This window comes from Camelus dromedarius, chromosome 6 (assembly GCF_036321535.1).
Source record: "Camelus dromedarius isolate mCamDro1 chromosome 6, mCamDro1.pat, whole genome shotgun sequence".
NCBI classification, from domain to species: Eukaryota; Metazoa; Chordata; class Mammalia; order Artiodactyla; family Camelidae; genus Camelus; species Camelus dromedarius.
Genome location: NC_087441.1, coordinates 59,393,770 through 59,419,266, shown reverse-complemented (window position 1 = coordinate 59,419,266; position 25,497 = coordinate 59,393,770). Strand labels below are relative to the sequence as shown.

The 25,497-nt window shown below is 36.5% G+C and overlaps 1 protein-coding gene across 4 annotated transcripts in view; it reads right to left on the bottom strand.

Moving 5' to 3' along the window:
• The window catches only part of CASP8AP2 (caspase 8 associated protein 2), a 33,631-nt gene extending 10,566 nt beyond the window's left edge, over positions 1-23,065 (bottom strand). The window contains exons 1-8 of one of the 4 annotated variants that reach the window (XM_010987689.3): positions 23,002-23,065; positions 22,314-22,403; positions 21,377-21,496; positions 9,602-9,684; positions 6,330-6,398; positions 3,951-4,051; positions 3,162-3,236; positions 2,164-2,279 (exon numbers count right to left, since the gene is read on the bottom strand). In XM_010987689.3, the coding sequence (XP_010985991.2) occupies positions 2,164-2,279; positions 3,162-3,236; positions 3,951-4,051; positions 6,330-6,398; positions 9,602-9,656 (416 nt within the window). In that variant the 5' untranslated portion in view covers positions 9,657-9,684; positions 21,377-21,496; positions 22,314-22,403; positions 23,002-23,065. Of the gene's footprint in view, positions 1-2,163; positions 2,280-3,161; positions 3,237-3,950; positions 4,052-6,329; positions 6,399-9,601; positions 9,685-21,376; positions 21,497-22,313; positions 22,843-23,001 lie in introns of those variants that run through there. The other 3 variants (XM_064486856.1, XM_064486857.1, XM_064486854.1) reach the window with 3 other exon arrangements.
• Positions 23,066-25,497: the final 2,432 nt, after the last annotated feature.

Below are 25,497 nucleotides of genomic sequence, written 5' to 3'. Positions count from 1 at the left end.
TCTTTATTTTCAAAAGGCCTAAATAAAATGCTTTATAATGTCATATGGTCCACACATAGGATCATCTTCTTTCACTCTTTAATTTTTTATTTACTCAATAAATAATGAGGACCCAAAGACATGGTCTTACTCACAAGAAACTTAGTTTAGTAGAAGAGAAAAATAGTAATTAAGTAATCCCATTTATGATTTTTTAAAACTGCAAGTGTAAATGAAGCTACAAAAAGAAGAGGTTTGATCTAGTCAGTGAGAACAGATAAATATCCCCTGTGAAAGGATGTTTCTGCTGAGAACTGAGAATGAGTAGGTATTTAGCAGGTGAAGGAGAGAAGCATTTCAGGCAGTGGAAATAGTTCAGCAATACAGAGCTCATGGTGCAGCTAAAAATGCCAGAGATACATCAGAGCCATGATACCTAGGATAAAAGTAAACACTGAAGACAAGACCTGAAAAGTAGTTTGGGACTATATTGTGAAAAGTCTTGTGCACCAAGTTAAAATTTATGGTCTTTTATCTTAAGAACAATGAGAAGCCCACTGATGTGTTTTAAGAACATATCTTAAGAAAGGGATGGGATGGGGTGGTTCTGTGTAAATGTCCAGACTTGAGCTTTAGAAAGTGTCCTGTGGCTTTAAACTGAGATGTGAGAAACCAGAGGCTAGAAAGAGCAAAAGTGGAGGCAGAGATATGAGCACAAAGACTTCTGTCAGTTCAGATGAGAGCTGATGGTCAGCAACAATGGGAAATATGGAGAGAAATGAATGACTTGAAAGATTATAAAGACAAAAATCAACAAGACATGGTAATGAATTTGGATCTGAAAGATGACCAAGAGGTAAGTGTCAGTGATGACTCCCAGGCAGAGTGACTCTGTGTACCAGTTTGCCATGCAATCTCAGCATAACTATTACCAGCACCTCCTTCTCCTCTCAAAAGGACCCTAGTTTGGGCAATAAATCAAATGGTTATTCTACCCTGAGGTCTCTTTAGCTTGCACCTGCTGAATAAATGACGGGGAACCTAGGGAACCCACTGAACTAGGAACAACAGAAGAGGTTTGATCATAAATTCAGTTTTGGATGACGTGATTTTGAAAATTTTGTACAGATGTGAAGTAGTTATCTACATATAAATAGAACATTACCTAGTATAAGTAAGATTACATCATAAGAAAATACTGACAGAGAAAAGAAAGGACATAGGTTTAAGCTTTGAGGAATTCCAACTTAGCCAAGTACAGAAGAATAAATGTCAAGTTAGGAAGAAAACTAAGAATCATGAAAGCCCAAGGGAGAAATTATTTCAAGAAAAGAGGGTCAATTATGTCAAACAGTGTGTGAGGACAAGGTAAAACGAGAAGTCAGAACTATTTGATGAATTAGTAGTAGTTACACAGTTGTTTTGGTGGACTAACGGAGGAAGAGGTCAGAGTGGAATGGGTTCAAGAGTGAGAAGAAATAGGAAGTGGAGAAACAGAGACAGCAAGTTTAGATAACTGTTTTGGTGGTTTGACTATCAAGGGGAAGAGAGATGTGAAATTCTCTGGAGCAGAATATTGCCCTCAATGAGGGCGGGGGGTGGGGTGGAGAGAAAGGGAGAGAGAGAAATTGAGTGGAAAATCCATTTAAGAGGGAAAAGAACATACAACTGAGAGATAGTTAAAGGGTTTGTCCATTAACAAGGTATATGAGCACAGATGTCCTTTTGATATTTTAGTAATTTTGTGGCACCTAAAAGAAACCATGGCATATACCATCATCTTCTCAGGAGCAAAGAATACCAGAGCAAGATCCCAGAGTATTGTAAAACTGAATATATTCAGAGAGGCATGTGGCAATATTCTATTAATAATCATACAGGTGGGAGAGGGTATAGCTCAGTGGCAGAGTGCATGCTTAGCATGCATGAGGTACTGGGTTCAATCCCCAGTACCTCCATTAAAAAACAAACAAACCTAATTCTACATCCCCCACCAAAAAAAAAATTTTTTTTAAAAACCACAGATGTTACGATAATATACCATTAGAATACTAGTGACTCTCAGTAAAACGCTAAATATTTAATAAAATGCATGATTTTTGTATCTTTCCACTCAAAGTTAAAAATATTCCGCATATCAACACCTTTGTAATTTATAAACAAATCCATACCCCTCAGTTATACCTTTGGTGAAGATTATTTATTTCTTCATCCTTGCGGTTTATTTCCACTCTGGCAGTTTTGATAAGTGCTGAGATATTTTTCTTAAGAGACTGGTTTTCATTTTTTAAGCTGAAATTCTAAATACCATAAAATATATTTAATAAAACATATCTACAGGCTTATTAAACACTATTATTTATAATAGCTAATGATTATTGACTGCTAACTACATGCTAGGCATCAAATATTTTATCTTATGCATTCTCAAAATAGTCCTAGGAAAAGTACAATCACGCGCATTATACAATGGGGAAGCTGAAATTCAGAGAAGAAAACTGGCACCAGAGAAAGGCCTTACATTTAAAGTGAAACTACTTAAAACTGGGATCAAAATGAAAAACCAATAAATAACAAGAAAAAAGCTCTGCCTGGTTCATTATTTTGAAAATGATAAAAATTTCATTATATTTAATAATTTGTAGGTTTAACTTGCAACAATGTACGAATTCTCAGATGAAAAATGAATAAATTGAAGATTGACTTGTTCTTTGGGGGAAAGGGAAAAGAAGAGAAACAACTCTACTAAAAATTAAAAATCAGAACAAGGCAGGACATTCTTGATTTTTTGCAGCATGATCACAAAAAAAGTCACTCTGGCAGAAATTGTGACAGCATCACCATTTTCCCCCATCAGCCATTCTAAATCTTCCCTCCTCAAACCATTCTCTTTAAACCACCTGATTACTCTCTATGAATTTTCTATTATTTAACTATTAATTAGTCTAAGAGATCATTTATGTCAATATCATTTAACAAATCAGGCAGTTTTCCTATATCAATTTTATTGATACTGAAAATAATACATATTTTATCAGATTTGCTATTTCATTTAATACTTAAAAAAAGTTTCCTTATAAACTGCAAACCCTTTAACATTTTAATTTCCAACAAAATTTTTTTAATTAAACTTCGATTTTAAAAGTTAATAAGGCAAAAGAAAATATTCATTATAATCCCACCTGTGTCTGTATTTCCTTAAACTTTTTCATCAGCTCTTTCATTTGCAGCTGACATTTTCCATATTCTACCTGCAGCTGTGAGATATAAAGAGATCAAGCATCATTCTAAATTATTTTCTTAGCTTAAATGGCATTTCAAAATATTTCAAACTTTGCAAATCAACCCACAAAGAAGGGGAGATGAGGTCTATTTCTACTAACATATATTTAGTTAGATTACTGGTTTTCAAAGTTGAGCCTGGTGGAGGAGGGTATAGCTTAGTGGTAGAGTATGTGCTTAACATTCACAAGGTCCTGGGTTCAATTCCCACTACCTCCATTTAAAAAAAATAAATAAACCTAATTACACCCTCCAACTCCTCCAAAAAAAAAAAACAAAAACAAAGTTAAGCCTATCAATAACGCATTTTGTTTAGTTTCATGTTCAATCTCCAAACCTTAAAATTCAAATAGGGTAGAAAGAAATTTATCTGATTGAAGTCTTGGGACAATTTGTAACTTAGTACAAATCATGAAAAGATAAAATATTTTATCATACTGATTACCTGTTGAGATTTTATATATTCAGACATTTAAATTAATCAAGCAAAACTAATTAAATTTGGGCAAGCATTCAGAAAATATTGTTTTAAAATGTAGATGTGAAGGCAGAAACTGATTTAAGTATTCTTTTAGTCTAAGAGCTACTTCCTAAGCACAAAATGTTTGTTCAATAGTAAGCTGATGCCTGTACTTCAGGAGCTACAAAGAAGCGAAATAACTGTCTTTAATAATTCTGGCAACCCGTACATCATTATATGTTGCCTCCTTTGCAGTTCCTTCTTCAGTCAGGATTTCTTCATATAAATCCAAACAATTTCTGGATGGTACACAGGATTTGGAAGCATTGTCTAAAACAAACAAAACCCCTTACATTAATATATGTATTTTCAGATGCCATGAAATCTCTATCAAAATTCCAATGGCATTTTTCATAGAAATGGGAAAAACAATCCTAAAATTTGTATGGAACCACAAAAGACTATGAAAAGACATAGCAATCTTGAGAAAGACGTTCAAAGCTGGAAGCATCACACTTTCTGATTTCAAATTATAATACAAAGCTTTAGTAATCAAATCTCTATTTTATTGGCATAAAAACAGACACATAGATCAACAGAACAAAATAGAAAGCCCAAAAATAAACCCACACATATATGGTCATAATTTATGACAAAAGAGCCAAGAATATACAGTGAGAAAAAGGACAGTCTCTTCAATAAATGATATTGGGAAAACTGGACAACCACAAACAAAAGAATGAAACTGGACCCTTATCTTACACACAAAAATCAATTAAAATGTATTAAAGATTTAAACATCATGGGTAAGTTTCTGAACACTGGTCTTGCCAATCATTTTCTGGATTTGACACCAAAAGCAAAGGCAAACGCAAAAATAAACAAGTGGTACAACAACTAATGAAAAAGCTTCTGCACAGCAAAAGAAACTATTAACAAAATGAAAAAGCAACCTACCAAATGGGAGAAAATATTTGCAAATTAAACATATATTATATATCAGATAAGAAATTAATAACCAAAGCATATAAAGAACGTACACAACTCAACAGCAAATAAAAAAAAAAAAATGGGCAGAGGAACTTGATAGATATTTTTCCAAAGACATATAAATGGCCAACATGAAAAAGTGCTCAACATCACTATTTATCAGGGAAATGCAAATCAAAACCACAATAAGGTATCACCTCACACTTGTCAGAATGAGTATTATCAAAAAGACAACAGATAACAAGTGTTGGCAAAGATGAGGAGAAAATGGAACTCTTGTGCACCATTAGTGGGAATGTAAATTGTTGCAGCTACTATTGAAAATAGCATGGAGGTTCATCAAAAAATTAAAAATAGATCTATCATATGATCCAGCAATCCCACTTCTCAGTATACCTCAAAAGAAAATAAACAGGATCTCAGAGAGATATCTGCACTCTCATGTTCACTGCAGCGTTATTCAGAATAGTTAAGACATGGAAACAATCAGTGTCCAACAATGGATAAATGGATGAAGATGAGGTGTGCATGTGTGTGATGGAGTATTATTCAGCCACGAAAAGGAGGACATCCTGTCATTTTCAACAGCATGGATGAATCTTGAGGGCATTATGCTAAGTGAACAAGTCAAGAAAGAGAAAAACAAAATACTATATGGTATCACTAACATGTGGAATATTAAAAAGCCAAATGCATAGAAACAGAGGCTAAAATGATGATTACCAGGGATTGGGGGAGAAGAGGAGATGTTGATCAAAGAGTACCAACTTCCAGCTATAAGATGAGTAAGTTCAGCATAGTGATTATGGTCAATAACACTATATTATATAATCGAAACTTACAAAGAGAATAGATCTTAAAGTTGATAATTATGTGACATTATGCAGTGTTAGTTAATGACATGGAGGTAATCATTTTGCAATATATAAGTGTATCAAATTAACACACTGTACATCTTAAATTTACATAATTTTATATGTCAATTATATCTCAATAAAGAGGGGAAAAAAAGAAAAATATACATGTTAAACTTTTTGATGTTGTATTTATCTCAACCTAAAGGACTATGCATTGTTTTATCTCTTGCATTTCATCCACATTTATACTGATTTCACAGATTACAGTCATAAAATCAATTTACCTAAAACGCTATGTCAACAAATCAGGTGTAAGGATCATATTTGTTTGACGCTTCAAGAAATTCGATTACAGAAAAGTTTTCTAATTTGGAAAGGTCATTAGACATTTTGCATATCACACTCCTACCAATACATGAAAATATTTATAGCAACTACCCTTTTCAAAAGGTCTAATAACACGTAGCCTGTGATAGTAATATATGTACAGATACCACCACCAGTTGCATTTTCAATGGTACAAAATATTTCTGCACAAGGTCCAATTAAATCTGAGACCTAGATGAATAACAAACCTATGGGCTAATTTATTTTGTTGATCAAGCTGTGGGCAAGAAAATAATGACCTAAGAATAATCATTTCAAAGAATGATTAGGAGCTTGTTCAGGAGTTATGAGTTACTCCTGGAATTAGTAACAACAAGATAAACACTTACAATAGATTGACCAAACAAAAGTCTTTTATTATAGAATTTACATACCAGAAACAGCACTGTCCAACTCAGCATATATGTCCAAAGAACCTTCATCATTATTTTTAAGAGGAGAAGCTGCAAAAAACAAAACCAGAAAAAACCCCAAAGATTAGTTAAAATTGACTTCATGCACTTAATGAAAATTTTCCATTCCTACTCCAAAGGACCAGAAAGACTAACCTTGCACCAAAAAAGAAAAATTTTTACAAGTTTTTATACATCCTTATAAACACAAAGGTCTAAGTACACAGGTTTAGACTTAAAAACTCACTTTCAAAAGCATCCTGATGGGAAGGTTCCAACTCCTATAGTAGCAAAGTAGTTTCTATCATCCTGCAAATAACTATAAACTCTAAACAAATATGAAAAGCTATCTGTAGTCAATGATCTACCACTAGTCTTATTGTGGTGATCATTTTGCAATATATACAAATATGGAATTATTATATTGTACATCTGAAAGTATTATGTTATATGTAAACTGTACCTAAATTAAAAAATAAAAGCTATCTGAAGAAATAGAGAGCAACCCAAAGCAGGCAAAAACTGGAGGGGGAGACAATATCTGAAAGATGAAAACAGCACTGCGTGAATTCTCTATCCTCCTTTTATTACAATTTTTGGTAGTGGGATAGGCCCTAGTTGGAGTCACACTGGGCAGTGAAAACTCAGATGCAAACTTCCAGTCCTAATAGCCTGAAGAACCAGAGGAAAAGCGCTGGGCGTAATAACAGTAAGAAAGAGAAGAAGTCCAGAGGAGATACAGAGGAGATTCTACAAATTGTGTCCAAATTTGAGACCCCCAAATCACACAAGTGAAGGTTAAAACTTCAAAAAGTCCAAAAGTGTTCTGCTAAAGATAAAACAAAGTTGGACAGAGAGTTCAGCTGCTATTCAACACAGGGAAGACAGAAGATTAAGTTCAGTCAAGTTAAATACCTGATAAAATTAAAAACAGCACTTTTCAGAGGAATATAACAGAATCCAATGTCTCTATAACATTCAAAATGTCCAATACAATCCACAATTACTATACAGGAAACTTTGGTAGAGAAACAGAAACAACTACAAAAACCAAATGAAAATTTTAAAACTGAAACTACAACATCTAATTGAAAAAGAAATTCACTGAATGTGCTTGACAGAAGAGCCAGTCAATGTGAAGATAGATCAATAAACTGGGTAATCTTCAGATTCCCCAATCTGAGGAACAGAAAGATTGAAAAAAAAAAAAAAAAAAAAAAAAGGAACAGTCTTAGTAACATACAGAATATCAAAAGTTCTCAGATTTTTATATACCTGGAGTACCAGAAGAAAAGAGACAATGGGGAGGAAAATCATCATACTAGAAGGATACTAGAGGATACTAGAAGGACAAAAATGGTAATAACTGAGTGAATATAAAAGACTAGTATTTCACCTTAATTGTTTTTAATTCCTCTTAATTTAAGATACACAACAGTTTAAAATATAAATTATAGCACTGTAGTGTGGGGTTCATGACATCATAAAGGGGTGGATGGAGGTTAAATGCAACCATATGTACAAGATTCTGTATCTTACATGAAAAGATACTTATATTTTAATAAGTACACTGCAAAATTTTAAAGATGTACACTGCAATCCCTTGAGCAACCAATTATAAAAGATAATGCAGAGAGGTATAGCTGAAAAGTTAATATGTAAATTATAATGGAGTTCTAAAATATATTCCAATAATATTTGAAAGAAGCAAGAAAATCGGAAAGGAAAAAAACTGATGACACAAACTAAAGTATTAAAAAGATAACTCTAAATCCAATCACAGTAATAAAGGACATTATTGGTTTAACTGATAAAACTGGTATAAAAGAGGTAAATTAAATAAAATTACTGTATCACTGTTAAATTTACTGAAATTGGTAATTATGCTGTTGTTATGTAAGAAAACTAAAAACTAACTTTTTCTTATGAAATATACACTGAAGTACTGGGAAGTAAAGGACCATAATGTATACAATCAAATGGGACAGGAAAAAATTATGTGTATGTTCAAAGAAAAAAGCATGTGCACAATGTTAAAGCCACTGGCATAAAATATTAATTAACAAGCAGTAAGCTCAGAGGAAACAAGGTGAAGGATTCTTTGCTTGTTCTTATTCTTTCAACTTTTCTGTAAGTTTGAAATTACAAATACAACAAGAGAATATTATGAAAATGTTACAGGAATAAAATTTTTCTGAAATCATGTTAACTGGTAAAAAGTAAAATGTACTCTATGTATGTTGTGACTATCAAGAAATGTACCCACGTGGACAGGAACTTGAGTGAAAACAAGCAATATGCAATACAAAAACAGCCATTTCCAACAAATGAGATTAACAATATAGTTTTGTCCTTCAAAATAAGAGTTGCAGATGTGATAAATGTTAACTATTTGTGAATCTAGGTGAAAAGTAAAGGTGTTCATTATATTATACTGTCCATTTTTCTGTTGGTTTAGAACTTTTCAAAGAAAAAATATCATAAGAGAAATACATAGCAGCATAACAATTTGAAACCACATAAGCAAAATAATTAAATAACACCAAAAACCAAATAACACTACCCAGAGTGGTTATGATGGCCATATTTCATGTAAATCCTTCCATGTCTATAGATATTAATTTTAAAAAACATATCTTAAGCAAAATAGAAGTCTACTAGACATGTTTTCATTCTGCCCTTTTCATTCTTTGGCATAGTAATCACAATTCTGATCACTAAACACACATTTGTGTTCTCAAAAAATTTAATGAGGTTTTCATAGCATAATTATAATTAAGACAAAAGAATTAGATAAATGCTATGTCAGGATTTGGAGGTTTAAATTCTGTATATTACTAAAAATGTTTCCATTTCATGAGTGTATTTTACTATCAGGTCTTGGTTATCTCTTTCAAACTAATCTATTTGTGACCGTCAATTTTCCCCTGAACAACAATAAACAAGCACCACTGCATTCTCTATAAGTATTAATGTCAAGAGTAACAAATACCTATCTTATATTTTTTGATATAACATTAAAAATCATCACCACTTATATTAACAAAGATGTTAATTTCATTACATTTAAGAGGCCTGGAAGCATTAATAATAAGAAATCTCACTTACTAAGCACTTTCTATTTGCCGGGCACTTTATTGTACTAACTGTATGGGGAGAAAAAGTTGATAATGACAGTGTTTTAAATGAGAATAAGTAAATGATTTTGTAATTAAATAAACAAATTTAGAAAGATAATTAAAATAAGCTCTTACCAGAAAAGACATCATATAAACTTGTTCCATCACCATTGTCATCATCTGCTGCCATGATCCTATTTCCTTTTGATAGTCACCATCTAAAGTATTAAATATAAATATTCTCCACCGTTAAAATCAACCTCACAATTCAGAGATTAAACTTAGCTTTACGTTCAAAAGCAACTTTCAAATTTGGACACACTCATAAAGTTTACTCTATTGTGATTAAAAAAAAAAAAAAGTCAAACATTTCCCAAAAGCTAAAATTATAACAAAAATCTTAAGTTTGCTGATATGGTCAACCCGTGTCACAAAGTAAATGATGTTAATTTTAAAAAATAGACCAAAATACAAATTAACTTTTATACTAAAATAAGCCAACTATCGTACTAAATAAGCACAACCATATGCTGAGTTCTGTGAATCCTCTTGGCAAATCATCAAACCTGGGGGTTGATCTTGGGGACTCTGGACACACATGTTTTCACCCATAAGGGAGTAAGATGGGCAAAGAGCAAAGTGTGATACTATACTATGTTGGTAAATGTGTGGGAAAAGAAGTGCTCTCATAAATCACTCAAGTACGCTGGAACAAGTTCTATGGAGGCAATGTGGCAATAGCTATCAAGTTTTTAAATGCAAATAATCTGACCCAACAATTTCATATCTAGCAATTTGTTCTAAGATATACAAGCACATGACTACAAAAATGTATATACAGGAATATTCAATGTAGCGCTGTTTATAGCAAAAAGACAGGAAGCAACGTAAGAATCCAAAGCAGTTTAAAAAAACCTGATTTATCTGACATTCTACACTCTGCCCATAAAACTTGTGAAAGTTGCCTATGGTCAATGAACTATGGCCACTGTGGCTACTTGAGGTCATTAAGGGTAACTGCGCCTGCATATTTTTGCTCCCACCAACTGAGATATACACTTACAACAACAGGTGCATTTATTACCAAATCCAATTATGCTTATTTTCTTATTTTTCTAAGTAGTAGTAAGATGAAAGATTACATTACCAAAGGGAGTTATTTTCCAGTGAAAACTAGGCTGAATACTTTGGAAAGACTCAAAGGTGAGTAGCAAGACACTTAAAATTGCTGTCAAATCAAGTAAGAGTAAGGAAATCCAAAATACTAGAAGAGAGAATCTCGTCTGTATTCAGACTGAATCACAAGTATCCAATTTCTTCTCCACAGGAAAAAGTGCCAGCAATCATAAGCAATGTCTAGTGGGTAGGCAAGAAAGAAGTCAGAACTCTAATCATTGTATTTACACTCAACAAAAAGGTCATGGTTCTACCACAAGAGATACAATTTATATGTTACTCCTTTAAATAAAATTAAGGTACATGTATATCTTTTTTCTTCATCCCCCACATTCCCCATTCTAATATTTTTTCCAATTAGCTGAGTTGATTAATCAACTCTGTTATAATACAGCCTGTACAATAATTACAAAAGGTACACACGGCATAATCACATTTGGCAAATAATAACTGATTTCTGGTAAAGCAAAACTCAACGGTCGGAGCAGAAACTCAGACTTCCTGATACTGCAGTAATCTACTACCAGCTGTCACATGGAACAGGCAGCATCAGTTAATGGGTCTTTTACAAAATGGGGATTAGTTACCTAATGATTTGGTTAAATAGATGATTTGGTTAAGCAGATCAAACAGATCAAAGACTTTACTGTATATCATTTCACACAGTTTTAGTGTTTACTACTGGCAAGTATTACTTAAAAAAAAAAAGTTCTACTTGTCCTGGTAAGTTAAAACTGGGAAATATAAGAGATCTAACAAATTCTGGATCTTTTGTTCCTCATGTGTCTTAAATTTTTCTCCAATTGTTTATGGGACCATTGTCCCCACAACTTAATTTCTAGGCCCCTACCACCAAATACATATATACATATTTTTAAAATTACTTATAAATTTAAGAGAAAGTGACTGCTCATTTCTTAGTCATATCAGGTGTAGCATTAAGAGTTATTCAAAACTGTTTCTGAGAATAATATACATATAGTAATATCAAGAAGTTGTCCAAAGAAGATACATCCATGGTTTCTCACTATGTATACATAAAGTTGAAGTAACTGCGGCAATTATGATGCCTCTCAATTTCAAATCCACCTTCTGTGATAATGGAGGTAGGCCTTGTAAATATTTCTCCTTTGCTAACTAGCAATATGTATATAGCCTTGTCAGTAGAGAGTGCTGGAGGGACACTGCAAAGGAAGGGGGTTCTCTTCCTATTTTCAGTGTGCCTGATAAGTCAGGCTCCTACAGAGCAAGCTTTCTCCAACATTCAGTTCCTACGGCAGGCAGTTTCTCCAGGGCTAGGTTCCTTCAAGGGCACAATTTCCCTACATGCCTGCCTCCTTTACATGAGGGTTCTATTACAATGGGCTCCTGCAGGACGCAGCTTTCTCCTGCTAGGCTCAAGGGGAGCGCAGCTTCTCCAACTCTTGGATCCCACAACACCTGACAGCTGGCGGCATCCAGGAGCTTTCCTACACACCTCCTCTGCCAGATTCAAAGCAGTGTCACCAGCAAGGCACTTAGCAACTTCTCTACCATCCAAGTAGTCCAGGCCATGCTCTTTCCAATGAGAGGGAAGACAGCTCTTCTTTGGAAGATCTATCTCAACCCTAAAGGTAGTGGCTAACCCCTATATCTGCTATTCCTAAGTTCTTGAGCCTTATCTTTAACTCTTACTAACCAATTCCCAGTTGCTCCAAGTCTCTGTTAATTCTTTACACTATGCTTTCTCTTTTCAAATTACTGTGTGGTTTTATCTCATGATTGGATACTGTCTGATTCAGGTAAGCAGTCAGAATAGATATTTTAACAAATTTTCTCTGCTAATCAAGCAGTTAAAGAGATTTAAAGATATAGGTCTGAATACAAAATTGACAGGTTCGATCTGATGATTTTATATACCTACATATAACTACTAATAGAACTTACATTACTTTCAACCACATATAAAGATTGACTATGTATCATGTATAACTGAAAAATTGTGCTCTACACTGGAATTTGACACAACATTGTAAAATTACTGTAACTCAATAAAAAATGTTAAAAAAATTGACTGTGTATCAAGATAGAGCAAGTTACAACAAATATCATAGAAGTGCTTTTATTAATAAAATTTGAAATTAACAGTGCATTTTCAAATTTCCCAGTTTCTTTGGAAAGTTATAACATAGGTCAAAGAACAAATATTAACGTAAACTGAAACGTACAGAACTGAGTAACAACGAATATGCCATGAGACAAGATATTTGTGGGATGCAATCAAAATAGTACTTTTAGAGGAAAAGTCACTGCATTAAATAAATACATAGGTGTTAATGAGGTCAATATCCACTCAAGAAGTTAGAAAAAGGTCGCTCTCTCTTTTGCCTTCTGAGATAGCCTGTACTCTGTCGATGGAGCGTGTATCCACTTTTACTTTAAACTAAACACCCCTACATCTCTCAGCCTCTCTCCCTCTCGCCCTTTGAGATGGCCCACACTCTGTCTCTGGGAATGTGTATCTCCTAAGCTGCTCTCCCTTCAGGGTGAGATGGACCGCACTCTATGGAGTGTGTTATCTCTCTAAATAAACTTGCTTTCACTTAAAAAAAAAAAGAAGAAAAAGAACCAAGTAAGCCAAAAGAAACACACACAAAAAAGGAAATTAATAAAAGGAAACAAACACTAAAAAGATGAACAAAAATAAATGCTGGCTCTTTGAAAAGACAAATTAAATAGGCATATAACTGCAAAACTAATCAAGAAAAAGAAAGAAGGCACAAATATTAGGAATAAAAATGGAGTGACAGCTTCACATTGCCCGAAATTATCAACAGAATACCTTTGTGGGGGGTGGGTATACCTCAGTGGTAGAGTACATGCTTAGCCTGCATGAGGTCCTGGGTTCAACCTTCAGTACCCCCATTTAAAGAGAAAAAAATGATATTAAAAAAAGAATACTTTTGAAAGTTCAATGAAATGGATAGTTTTTTAGAAAAAAAAGTAACTGGTCAAAACTGACTCAAAAAGAAATAGAAAATACAGACATACCTAGGATGATTAAATAACTTGAAACAGTAGCTAATCTTACTCATAAAAGAAACTACTAAGCCCAGACAGTTTTACAGATGAATTCTGTTATACCTTCAGAAAAACAGATGAAACATAATTTATTCTAGACAACAGAAAGGAAACAAATGCTAAGAGACAAATAAGGTTAACACAGTCTAGACATCAAAACTGCGCAAAGATAGGACAAAATAGGAAAATCACAAGACAGGAAAACTATAGGTCAATCTTTCTTATAAACATAGAAATAGTCTTTAAAAAATTACACAGTTGCATCCAGCAAGACATTAAACAAAGAACAAAGCAAAAATACAATACAGATATGTAAGATTTAATCCTCAAAATGCAAGGATGATATACCATTAAAAACTTAACTGGGGAGGAGGGTATAGCTCAATGGTAGAGTGCTTGCCTAGTATCCTGGGTTCAACCGCCAGTGCCTCCTTGAAAAGTAAATAAGTAAATAAAATCTAACTACCTCCCTCCAACCCCCAGAAAGTATACAGTGCTGTCTGTCTGTCAATTATACCTCAATAAAACTGGAAGGAAAAAAAATTTTTTTAAACCTCAATTAGCATAAGCACTGTCTTCTAGTTGATAAAGTTGTTTCCCACCAGGATATGAACTAACAGTTCTGATACTGTTATATGTGTATATTGGAATTAAACAATTCAAATAAATGGATAGTAGACACTGACATGTTTCTCACTATTGAAGTGGGAGGTTACAGAAAAGCAAGAGAATACACTAAAAATGATCCCTGTGGTAATGGATTATAGTTGAAGACATCAGTAAAAACTCACATTTAACTTAACGTAGATACAGACGATTAGATATAGAAATATTTATAGGTATGTATATATACATGTGTTAGTAGACACACATGCATTTCTTTGCTCTATCAGCAAAGCAGCAATAAGCTCACCTAGTATCCACATCTTGGCCTCTAACGCTATACTCCATTAAAATGGACCAGGGCTTCTTGAAGAAATGGCTGATTCTCAGACAGGGGCAGGAAATAACACAAGGTGAATGTGGAGCATCTTACAGAAAGTAAGGGAACGTCAAAAACAAACAAACAAACAAATGGAGGTACGTCAAAGAGGCAGTAGAACCAACTGAGAGAGCTCTCTCAATAGACAAAGCTGGAACAATTTGAGCAATAAATTACAGTAGAATTGGATTATAACTCAAAGCATAAAATAAACATACATGACTCCACACTGATAAGAGTAAATTAGTAAATGGAAAAGAAGAAACAAATCTCCCAAGCAGAACTCCAAATAAACTATGTTGATATTCCACTCTAGAGCAGGCAGGGCTTAATCTCCTATTCCTCAAATGTGGGCTGTGCATAGTGACTTCTTTCCAAAGAGTAGAGTATGGAATCGGGTGGTGGGACTAAATTTACGAAGAAACCTGACCAACATTACTTCAACACAGGAAACGCAGATGATAAAAATTCAACACTAACTCTCAGCAAACTTGGAGCTTATGATAGTTTAAGAAGAGATCTTTCAAAAACTGATAGAAGATATACTTCTACTTAAAAATAAATCCTCACATTAATCATCATACATGATGGTGAAACCACAGAAGCATTCCTTTAAAGTCATGCTTGATTCTATTAGCAGTAAGAGTAAGACATGAAATGATATAGAGCTGGAAAGGAAGAAATAAAGCTGCCATTATTCACACTATGATCACCTATGTAGCAAATACACAAAATATTAAAATTAGAGTTCCTCAAAGTTGCTTTATATAAGATTAATACCCAAAAAGCAACAGCTTTACTATATGCCAGCAGTTTTAAAACATAATTGATAAAAAGGTATTACAGCAACAAAACCATAAGGTACATGGGAATTAATCTAATACAAGATGTACAAGACCTTGACGGAAAAAATAATAACATATCAAAATCAGGGGTCTGAAAACTTTTTCTTCTTAAAAGGCCAGAAAGCAAGTATTTTATGCTTGTAGTCCATCTGGTTTGTCATGACTTAACTCTGCTGTTGCAGCTCCAAAACAATCATAGACGTGTAAATGATTAGGTGCTGTGTTCCAATTAAACTTTATTTAGAAAAACAGGCAGTTTACCTCTAATCTAAATAAACAACAAAATATGTCTCAATCATTTATGGGAAAACTCAATATCAAGGTTGGCAATTCTCCCCAACTTTAACTCACTGCAATTCCAGTCAAACTTAACAAGTTGACCATAAAATTCAAATTGAAGTGCAAAGGGCCTAAGAGAGTAAGGACATATTTTATTTTGATGGGGAGAGAGTAAACTTTTTATAGAAGTATAACAAAAACAGAAAAAAGTACAAATTCATAGGTATACAGTTCTATGATTTTTCACAAACTGAACACAACCATGTAAATATCACCCAGATTAAGAAACAGACCATTACCAGCAACTTAGAAGTACTCTTTGTGTCCCCTTACAGCCACTATCCCCTCCAAAATGTTGGCAAAGATTTGTGGAGACTAAAAGCATACACATTGCCAATGACTTGCTTGGCTGGGAAAAGACCTGCAAATCAGTAGAGGAGTGGGAGCTATCTGTGGAAATCTGTAGATTCCAAATGAAAACACCATTAACCTTGGAAGAAAGGTATACATGGAGAACCGTAAATAAAACAGCCTAGTTGGAATGGACCTCAGATAGAACAGGATTGAGAGAGAAAACTAAAATTTCATTAGCATCAAACAGAAGATTCTAAATGTCAAACCAAGGAATCTGGTCTTGAATTTCCAGACCATAGGAGCACTGGAAGGTTTCTGAGTTAGTACACTGCTGTAAAAAAATGAAAGATTAATGTGTAGAATGAACTAGAAAGACAAAAAATGTAGGAAAAGAAACTGGGAAGGAAGCTACTATTAGAGTCCACATGATAAGACAAGATGGAGACAGTGAGAAAGAAAGGATTGATTTTATGAGGCTTAATAATGGAAGAAAGCAAATAAGGTAAATGCCTGGATATGGAAAATATAAACAACCATCTCCTGCCTCAATTCACTCTCGAGCTAAAAGCTTCCATTATCTTTGACTCTTTCTTATCTCCACACTCACTTTCAAGTAGTCACAAATTCTCAGTGATTTTATTTTTAAATCTCACAAATTTAATAATCTCCTTTCCACTCAGTCAGTGTTCCAGTTTCAGATACACTTATTTCTCACTTAAATTATTATAAAAGTCTCCAAGCTAGTTTCCATACTCCTGGTATCTTTTTCCTCTTACCATCTTCCACACTGAGGCCAAAATTAATTCTGGTTATGTTTAGCCTGTGTTCCACTCCCAGGTCAGAAATCCTCAAGAGCTACCCAAAATACTGAGTTAAGCTTCCCTGGCACAGAAACCAGCACCGTTTCCAGAAGTACCTACCACTGCTTTTCTAACTCTCTCACACTGCTCCTCTCACCTACCCCATTCAGCCACATGACAGACTCTGTTACCACCATAGCACAGCTTTCTATAACGCAAGTTAGCACATACATTATTGAGAAATACAGAAATGCTATCCGTATAATGCAGACATTATGTTGGTTCAGACAGGGTTCTTTCCCAGGATGTTAAATTTTTGCACTATTGATTAACAGCAGCTAAATGAAGGAATCTAGTCCTGTACATGACACCCGTACCATCGATGGCTGTCACTCTCCTTTCTTCCTCTAGTATCAGTACAGCCAAAGGTTTTTGTCTTGCAAGGGCTTAAGCTTGGTTTCCCTCAATCTTTTGGGGAGGAAGGATGGGGGACAAAGCCAGACACAGGGCAATGAGCCAGAGCCATCCAGTCTGCCGTCACAAGATTTCACATAAAACCTGCAACTGCCACTACACTGACAACCTCCAATGTTTATGTCTCTCTACTCTTATTGCCACAATCCTTCCTTATTCCTCCTTCCATCGAGCTATCTTCATCTTTATTTTTTCTTGAGGAAAAGACCTATATTTACAGAGATGCTTATTTGTTAGTAATTTAACATGCCTTCTTAACTGTGTTAATATTTTAATTAAAATACCCTCCCCACCTTCCGTCATCACATTGCCTTTCCTGTCTCTTGCTCTCCTGCTCCGCTCTTAAGGGCCTTTAAGCTAATTCCAGGCCAACTGGATAACCCAGGATACTCTCCCTATTTCATAACCCTCACTTTAATCATATCTGTGCAGTTTCTTCCAATGTAAAGCAACACAGTCGTGGGTTCCAGGGATAAGGACAAGACATATTTGGGAATCCACTGTTTGGCCTAACAGTGAGGCTGATTTTAAAATTTTAATTAATTTTAATTAATTTACAGTTAAATAGTAATAACCTATAGTAAAAAAGAATATGAGAACGAATAAATGTATGTTCCTATATGACTGAAGTATTGTGCTGTAAACCAGAAATTGATACAACATTGTAAACTGACTACACTTCAATTAAAAAAAAAAAGTTAAATGGCCAGAGGTTACCATATTGAATAACAGATAAAACATGAACAGCCTGAAGGCAGGGATCAAGTTTTATAAATATCTATATTCTCAGCAATTAATATACATATATGAAGATAAATGTGTGCTGAATAAACCAGGAAATCAGTCAAAATATACTTAACCAGCCAAAATATGTGTCCATATCCATTAACTAAAGCTCACAGTTTATTCCTAAGAGGGTTCCACTGGTCCTCACTCAAAGCCTACTTAGTCTCATTTACCATGAAAAGCACACAGAGAAGATTTCACAGAGCTGTGGTTATTAGAATTTAATAACACATAACTAGCTCTAACTGCTGTTGGGCACTTGTAAAAATGTATCTGAATACTTTCCTAACGTGTTGAGCTCCTGGACATCAATACCATATTTTCTACAACTGCAAAGCAAAATGCAGGTTAAAGACCTGATGGGCAAACACAAGGTCAGGATAGAGAATAAGTATTGCCACAAAAAATAGGGATACCAGATTAGATTTATACAGACTCCTCTGCTGTCCCCTCAGTGCCTGAAAATTAGGAACTGTTTGTACTAAAATACAAACCAACAGTCAGCAATGAGGTGCTAAAGTTAATAAAATAAACACACTTTTGTAAGTCCAAGCTCTCATCAAGTCCAAAACCAAAAAAGACCATCTTTCCATCAACAACTGTCATCTCCTGACGTTGCTACTTCTTTTGAGTAGCAACTCTACTGACGCTGCCCTACAACATGTCTCCCATTTATCCCCGTTCTTCCCATAGAAATTTGTTTCAGGCCCCCACTATAGCTATCTAGTTATCTCTCCTAGTGCATGACTCACACAACTGTTGGGTTAGTTCTTCTAAAGCAATCATGCTCATTTCATTTCCAGCTCAAAAACTTTGCATTACTTCCCAGTACCTACTGAAACAAGTCAAAACTCCTTACCTTGATAGACACTGGCACCTACCTTTCTAGCCCTATCACTCACTATCCCAAGGTTTCCAAAACTCCCCAGGTTCAGTGAAACTGGGTTCCTGTTTACAAATACACTTCTTGATACCATCTCCCTACATCTATCCATGAACTCATAAGCAAGGCTGGGTTTGAACATCCATGGATTAGAATGTGAGAACTGAGGTTTAAGAAAAGTCCGGTGATGTAAAACATGATTAAGATACCTATACTTCATCCATTAGGGAATGGGGGAACCACTGAAGGTTTTTAAAGCAGAAAAATATCATGATCAAATCTGCATTTCAGATATTTAACTCTAGCAAGAAGAGTATGACCAAGGGAGACAGAAAAGGCTATTAAAACTGCGGAGACAACGAGGTGAGACTAAGTTATCAGTAGTGCAAATAGAGACAAGGAGCAGATCTGAGACTTCTGTGGCAGAATCAAAGAGATTTAACGAAAAGTGTATCCAAATATCCAACCTTGTCCATTTCAAAACCACAGGCTGAGTTGTCTTTTCAAAATGCAAACCTAGATCTAAACAAACATTTCTCAAATAAAGACATACAGATGGCCAACAAGCAAGTGAAAAGATGCTCAATATTGCTCATTATCAGAGAAATGCAAATCAAAACTACAATGAGGTATAACACCTCACATCGGTCAGGATGGCCATCGTCAAAAACTCCACAAACGGTAAGTGCTGGCTAGAGAGGGTACGGAGAAGAGAGAACCCTCCTACACTGTTGGTGGGGATGTAATTTTGTGCAGCCATTATGGAAAACAGTACGGAGATTCCTTAAGAAACTAAAAACGGAGTTGCCATATGATCCAGCAATCCCACTCTTGGGCATACATCCATAGAAAATTCTAATTTGAAAAGATACATGCACCCCAATGCTCACAGCAGCACTATGTACAATAGCTAAGGTATGGATGCAACTTAAATGTCCATTGACAGATGACTGTATAAAGAAGTCGTAGTATGGGGTGGTAGACTGCATGCCTAGCAAGTATGAGGTCCTCGGTTCAATCCCCAGTACATCCACTTAAACAAACAAATCTAATTACCTCCTCCCCCAACAAAATACAAAAAAAACAAAAAGAAGCTGTGGTATATACATACAACTCAGGCATACTACTCAGGTATTTAAAAAAAGAATGAAATAATGCCATTTGCAGCAATGGATGGACCTAGAGATTATCATACTAAATGAAGTAAGCCAGAAAGAGAAAGACAAATATCAGATAATATCACTTATATGTAGAATCTTAAAAAACGACACAAATGAACTTATTTACAAAACAGAAACAGATTCAGACATAGAAAACAAACTTATGGTTACTAAAGAGGAAAGGTCAGGGAGGGATAAATTAGGAGTTTGGGATTTGCAGATACTACTATATATAAAATACATAAACAACAAGGTCCTACTGCATAGCACGAGGAACTATATTCAATATCTTGTAATAACCTACAATGAAAAAGAGCATATATATATATATATATAAAATACATATATAACTGAATCACTGTGCTATACATTAGAAACTAACACAAGGTTGTGTTAAATCAACTATACTTCAATTAAAAAAACAAAAACAAAAACCAAAATGCAAATCTGATCATGTCCCCTCCTCTGCTTAGAACCCTTTAGTGCTTCCAGCCCACCTCAGGTTAAAGAACAAATTTTGTCACAATTCTGCTTACAAAGCCCTAACTAGCCAGACCTCTGCCCACCTCACTTAGGGTTGGTCTGCATGATTTTCTCCCATTTCTCAGCAGTCTCTGCTCTGATCATATTGGCCTTTCTTCAGCTCTTTGAACACGCTGTTTGTTCCCTCCCACTACAGGGCTCTGCAGAATGCTCTCTTCTCATTGCTCTCCTTCACTTAACTCATCTTCAATACTGTGGCTTCAGTAATGTTTGAGTTTTCCTGGCTACCCTCTCTCTATCCACTCAGTCAGCCCTCTGTTACATATTCTTATGTGTTCTCTCTATATATGGCTTCTTTTCAGTTTATGATTACATTTTTGTGGGATTCCTAGAGAAATGTCCATCTCATCCACTAGACTATAAGCTCCACAAAGACCAGGCCTGGCTCTGTTCTGTTCACCATTGTATCTCCAGTTCTCGGCACAAAGCCTGACAGGTTGGTAGGTAATAAAAAAATTTTTTTTACTGAATTTATCAAAATTCCAATTTGTTAAAGACAACTCTGCAGTTCTAAAGGTAGTTGTGCCTTTAACTGCAATGGAGAACCAAGGAAGACATGTTGAATTACCTGTAGGACATCCAGGAGAAGATGGCTAATACACAGCAGGAAATGAGGATACAGCACAGAAGACAAGACATAATTGGTATGGTTGAGATTACTCTTGAAATCACAAAGGCCAGTGATTCTCTAGAGAAGGAAGAAAGGAAGAAGAGGAGGAAGAATTATGTATCAGAATCTCTTGGGAAGAGGGGCTTTTACACACTTGCTCTCACTTTTCCCCAAATGAGGATCTCAATGAGAGTTGCTACTGACAGGAGTTTTGCACCTACGAAAAGTGTAGAGGTAAAATTTTAAAGTTTAAAATTTTTAAATTTTAAAAGTTGAGAACTATGATGATGAAAGAAAAGAGTTGCAAGCTCACTCATAATCATTAGAGGAACAATCCCAATGGAATCAGATGTGAAGGCAAAGCAGACAAAAGAAGGATCACCTAGCCTGACACTGGACAATGTCTTTAGGAGACAATCTGAAAAGTTTCCTTTACAAGAAAAATTGAGAGAATGAAATAAACAGTTGTAGACAAAAGCAAAAACAGTTGTAGAGAAAGAGCCAGGAGAAAGGGAAAATGTATTTTTAGGCTCATGAGAAAGGCAAGATCGGGAAAAGAGTAACATGAATGCCACACACTGTACACTATGTGTCAGGCACTGACCTAAATGCTGTAAATACATTATTAATTTACCTTAAATCCTCCCCAAAGTCCTATAAGGTACATATTCTTTTACCCAATTTACAGATGAGGAAAGATATAGATAAAGAAACTTGCCCCAAGGTCAAACAGTTGGTAAAAGGCACATTTATTTGATCCCAGTTGCCTGTAAAGCCAGATGACAAAACCAAGAATATTCACTAAAGAGTAAAATAATTTTTTAAAGGGGTGATCTCTTGTAAAATGTCAAGAAAGGCTAGAAGATAACTGGGGTGGGAGTGGAGGGATTCTTACCCTAAAGGCCTGTGTGCCCCTCCAATCAAAGGAGTCCTGACTGAGATGGGGGAGGGGCCTTGAACAGAGGCAAAAGGTGTGGAGCTGGAGCTGTGGAGAATGGGAAAGACCAGGGAAGAATGAGTATCAATGCCAACGTGATGCCTGCAACACAAATCCTTAGATTCCACGAATTCTACATTCACATCTGACTGGGGACCCACTACGTGTTAGGCATAGTTCTAGGCGCTGTGCAGACTAAGTCAAACAACTTCTCTGCGCGAAAGAATCGCGGAAACAACCAACATCAATGATCACCAGACACAGGAAATACCCATTCCTCCAGAGAATCCCATCCGAAAGCTTTTAAGAGTACATTCCAAGGAGAGACTGGTTTTGGTGGGGGAGGGGCAAGAAAAGCGGTCGAAAGAACAATTCCTATGTGCGCTCGCCCTCGCCCCCGCCTGCATCCTTTCAAGGGACCACCGAGGGACGCGGGGTTAGAGCCCAGAAGCTGCACCTGAGGGCAGTGGGAACGCGGTTACCCGGAGACCCCCCGGACATCAGGCGCGCCCACCCACCACCGACTGCGCCGCTCCCTTCGACTCCTGGGCTCCCCGGCGCCGCCAGCCTTGGCTCAGGGCACTACTGCGCCATGCAACCTCTTCCCCAGCAACCCCGCGCGGACCAGACACCCACAGCAACTTACCCGCCCGGCCCGGCCCGGCCCAAGGCAGCCCTGGCTCCTTTCTGGACACCAAGGTCTCGCTGGCATCTCCACCAATGCCAGAGAGCTATCTGCACGCGGAGGCGGGACTGAGAGCCCCTGGCCAATCAAATCAGACGCAAGGTACGTCCCGGCGCAAATTACTAGTTCCCGCCTTTGGGAGGGATTAAAAAAACACAGTTGGCGCCAAACTCTCGTAGTCTTCCAGGGGTTAAGGGAAGGGGGCGGGGCCTGAGCTGGCGGGGAAAGAGGGGGCTGGGCTTCGATGCGGAAAAGGCAGGACCTCCGCGGAGGTAGGGGCGGGGTCTGAGAGAAGCTCTTTATGAAAGGGAAAGTAAACTCTGAGAAGGCCCTTCTATACCCTGTACAGCTGTGTGAAGTTGTCGTTTGTCCCCATTTTATAGGTCAGAGAAGGTTCAAAGAGATGAAACAACTTGCCCCACAGCTAAATTCTGGCTGAAGTGCCTGCCCCGCAGCTAGAATTCAAAGCCAGATCTAGCTGCTTCAAGGCCCATTCCTTTTGGGAAGCCCTGCTCTCACTCTTGTACATAACCATCAGCTGCCCCTGGGATGTAATGTATTTGTGTATATATTGACCCCACTAGCCTGTGAAAGCTTTAAGGATACGGGCTGGGCATTTTAAATCTTGGATGCCCGGTATGTAGCACAGTGTATGTTTATGTATAGGTGCCATGGATACGATATTACCCATCCCTTCCAATTCTCCAGTCTATTCTTTATTCACTGGTGTCCTGGTCTGTCTGGTCAACATGTTTATTATGAGAGACCCTTTTAGAAGCCTGTTTGGCAGCGTTCCCTCCCTTGTTTTTTTTCTAATTTAAATTTCCTTCACCATCAAAAGCCTTTGTAGGGTAATTAACTGTACAGCACAAACAGAGCTTTAAAAAAAAGTTAAAAGGACGCAGTATAAAATGTAATGCTTCCAGTAAATGCTGGCATGTGTCTGATGGTTTCCATCCATTGCTTTAGGATGAGGGTTACTGCCTCAGAGGTGCACTTGTCTTCAAGAGGAGGGAACGGAAACTAGCCGTGGAAACTAGTCATGACTCTGTCTGGTTGACTAGGCAGCCAGTGGCAGGTAGGTTTCAGGATCTAGAGGAGCCAGGGGTGGGTGTGGGGACAGACGGTATCGTGCTCAATTCAAATGAAAGGAAAGACACTGGCATTATGGGATGTGAGATGAGCGGCTAATGCATCCTAATCGAGGGGGTTGGGGTGGAGGGCCAGAGAAGAGTGAAAAGTTGTAGAACTGTTTCAAAGAATAGCTCTGTTATTTCCAAACAGCATACAACAGAACTGCTGGCAGGGAATGATGTAAAGGTAGGCAAACTGAGAATCATCACCATGCTCTAGAAGTAGATACAGGTCACTCCTAAGGTACACGTTCAAAGTAGGAAAGAAAATGGCCACACCCTCTTGGGGCTGGGAAGTGTTTGAATGCTTCCCTTCTGCGGGACACAATGGCCTTATTCTGTATCAAATCACAACTGTCATTCCTGCCACAAGCACAAATGTCAGGGTTGAAGGTGCAAATGACCATAGTTCCAAATGACCAGGTTTTCCTACAGAAAACTTTGGGACCATGACCCACCTGTTTTCCCAGAGTGGATTGAATAATTTCATGTCTTCAGGAGAAGGACTATGTTTTACCTCTGACACCTAAAATGTTAGGACTGTTATGATTTCAGAACAGTGCACATTTGCTAATCCCACTATTTGCTCCCTGAAGCCTTTGACTAAGTAGGGAGACTGGAGGGAGAGGAGGTCAGCAACTGGTAATTTCAGCTTTCCCACCCGGCGGGTGGGGTGAGGCCATGCACTTCCTGAAGCTCAAATCCCGGCAGCACTGCACTCTTCCGACATCACATGAATTCATCATTTACAGCCTCACTGCCAACCCAGCCAGACTGTTCCCAAGGCCCACACACTCGGGTTGTCTGGCCTCCCCACCATTCGATATCTCATATTCCCTTTACATCAAAATCCAAGACTCAAATGATCAAATATTCTTTTCTGGCTTAACTGTAGTTACTCCTTAACCACCATTCTAAACTCTGTGCCTTGCAATTCATTGTATCTTGGAATTGGTGTTTCCTTTTCCCCATTTATTTTCATTTAGCCTTTTGTTTTCAGTTAAACTTATTATTTTGAGAGAACTGTAATGTGCGTTTGTAAGAAACAATATCCTTCACCCGGCTTCCTCCAGTGGTGACTTCTTGCATAGCTGTAGCAGGATATCAAACCAGGAAATTGGGTTTAATGACTTTTGTCTACTCTCATAGGCACTAGAGAGATTCAAAATTCAGAGTTGAGGAATCAAATTAGCATGATCACATCTTTTAGATTTCTGATCAGATTAATCATGTAGCAGATAAGGGTCCAAACAAGAGGAAAAGACAAGTTCTATAATTTCTAACACAGGGATCAGAGGCAGAGAAAATCAGTTTACAATTACAA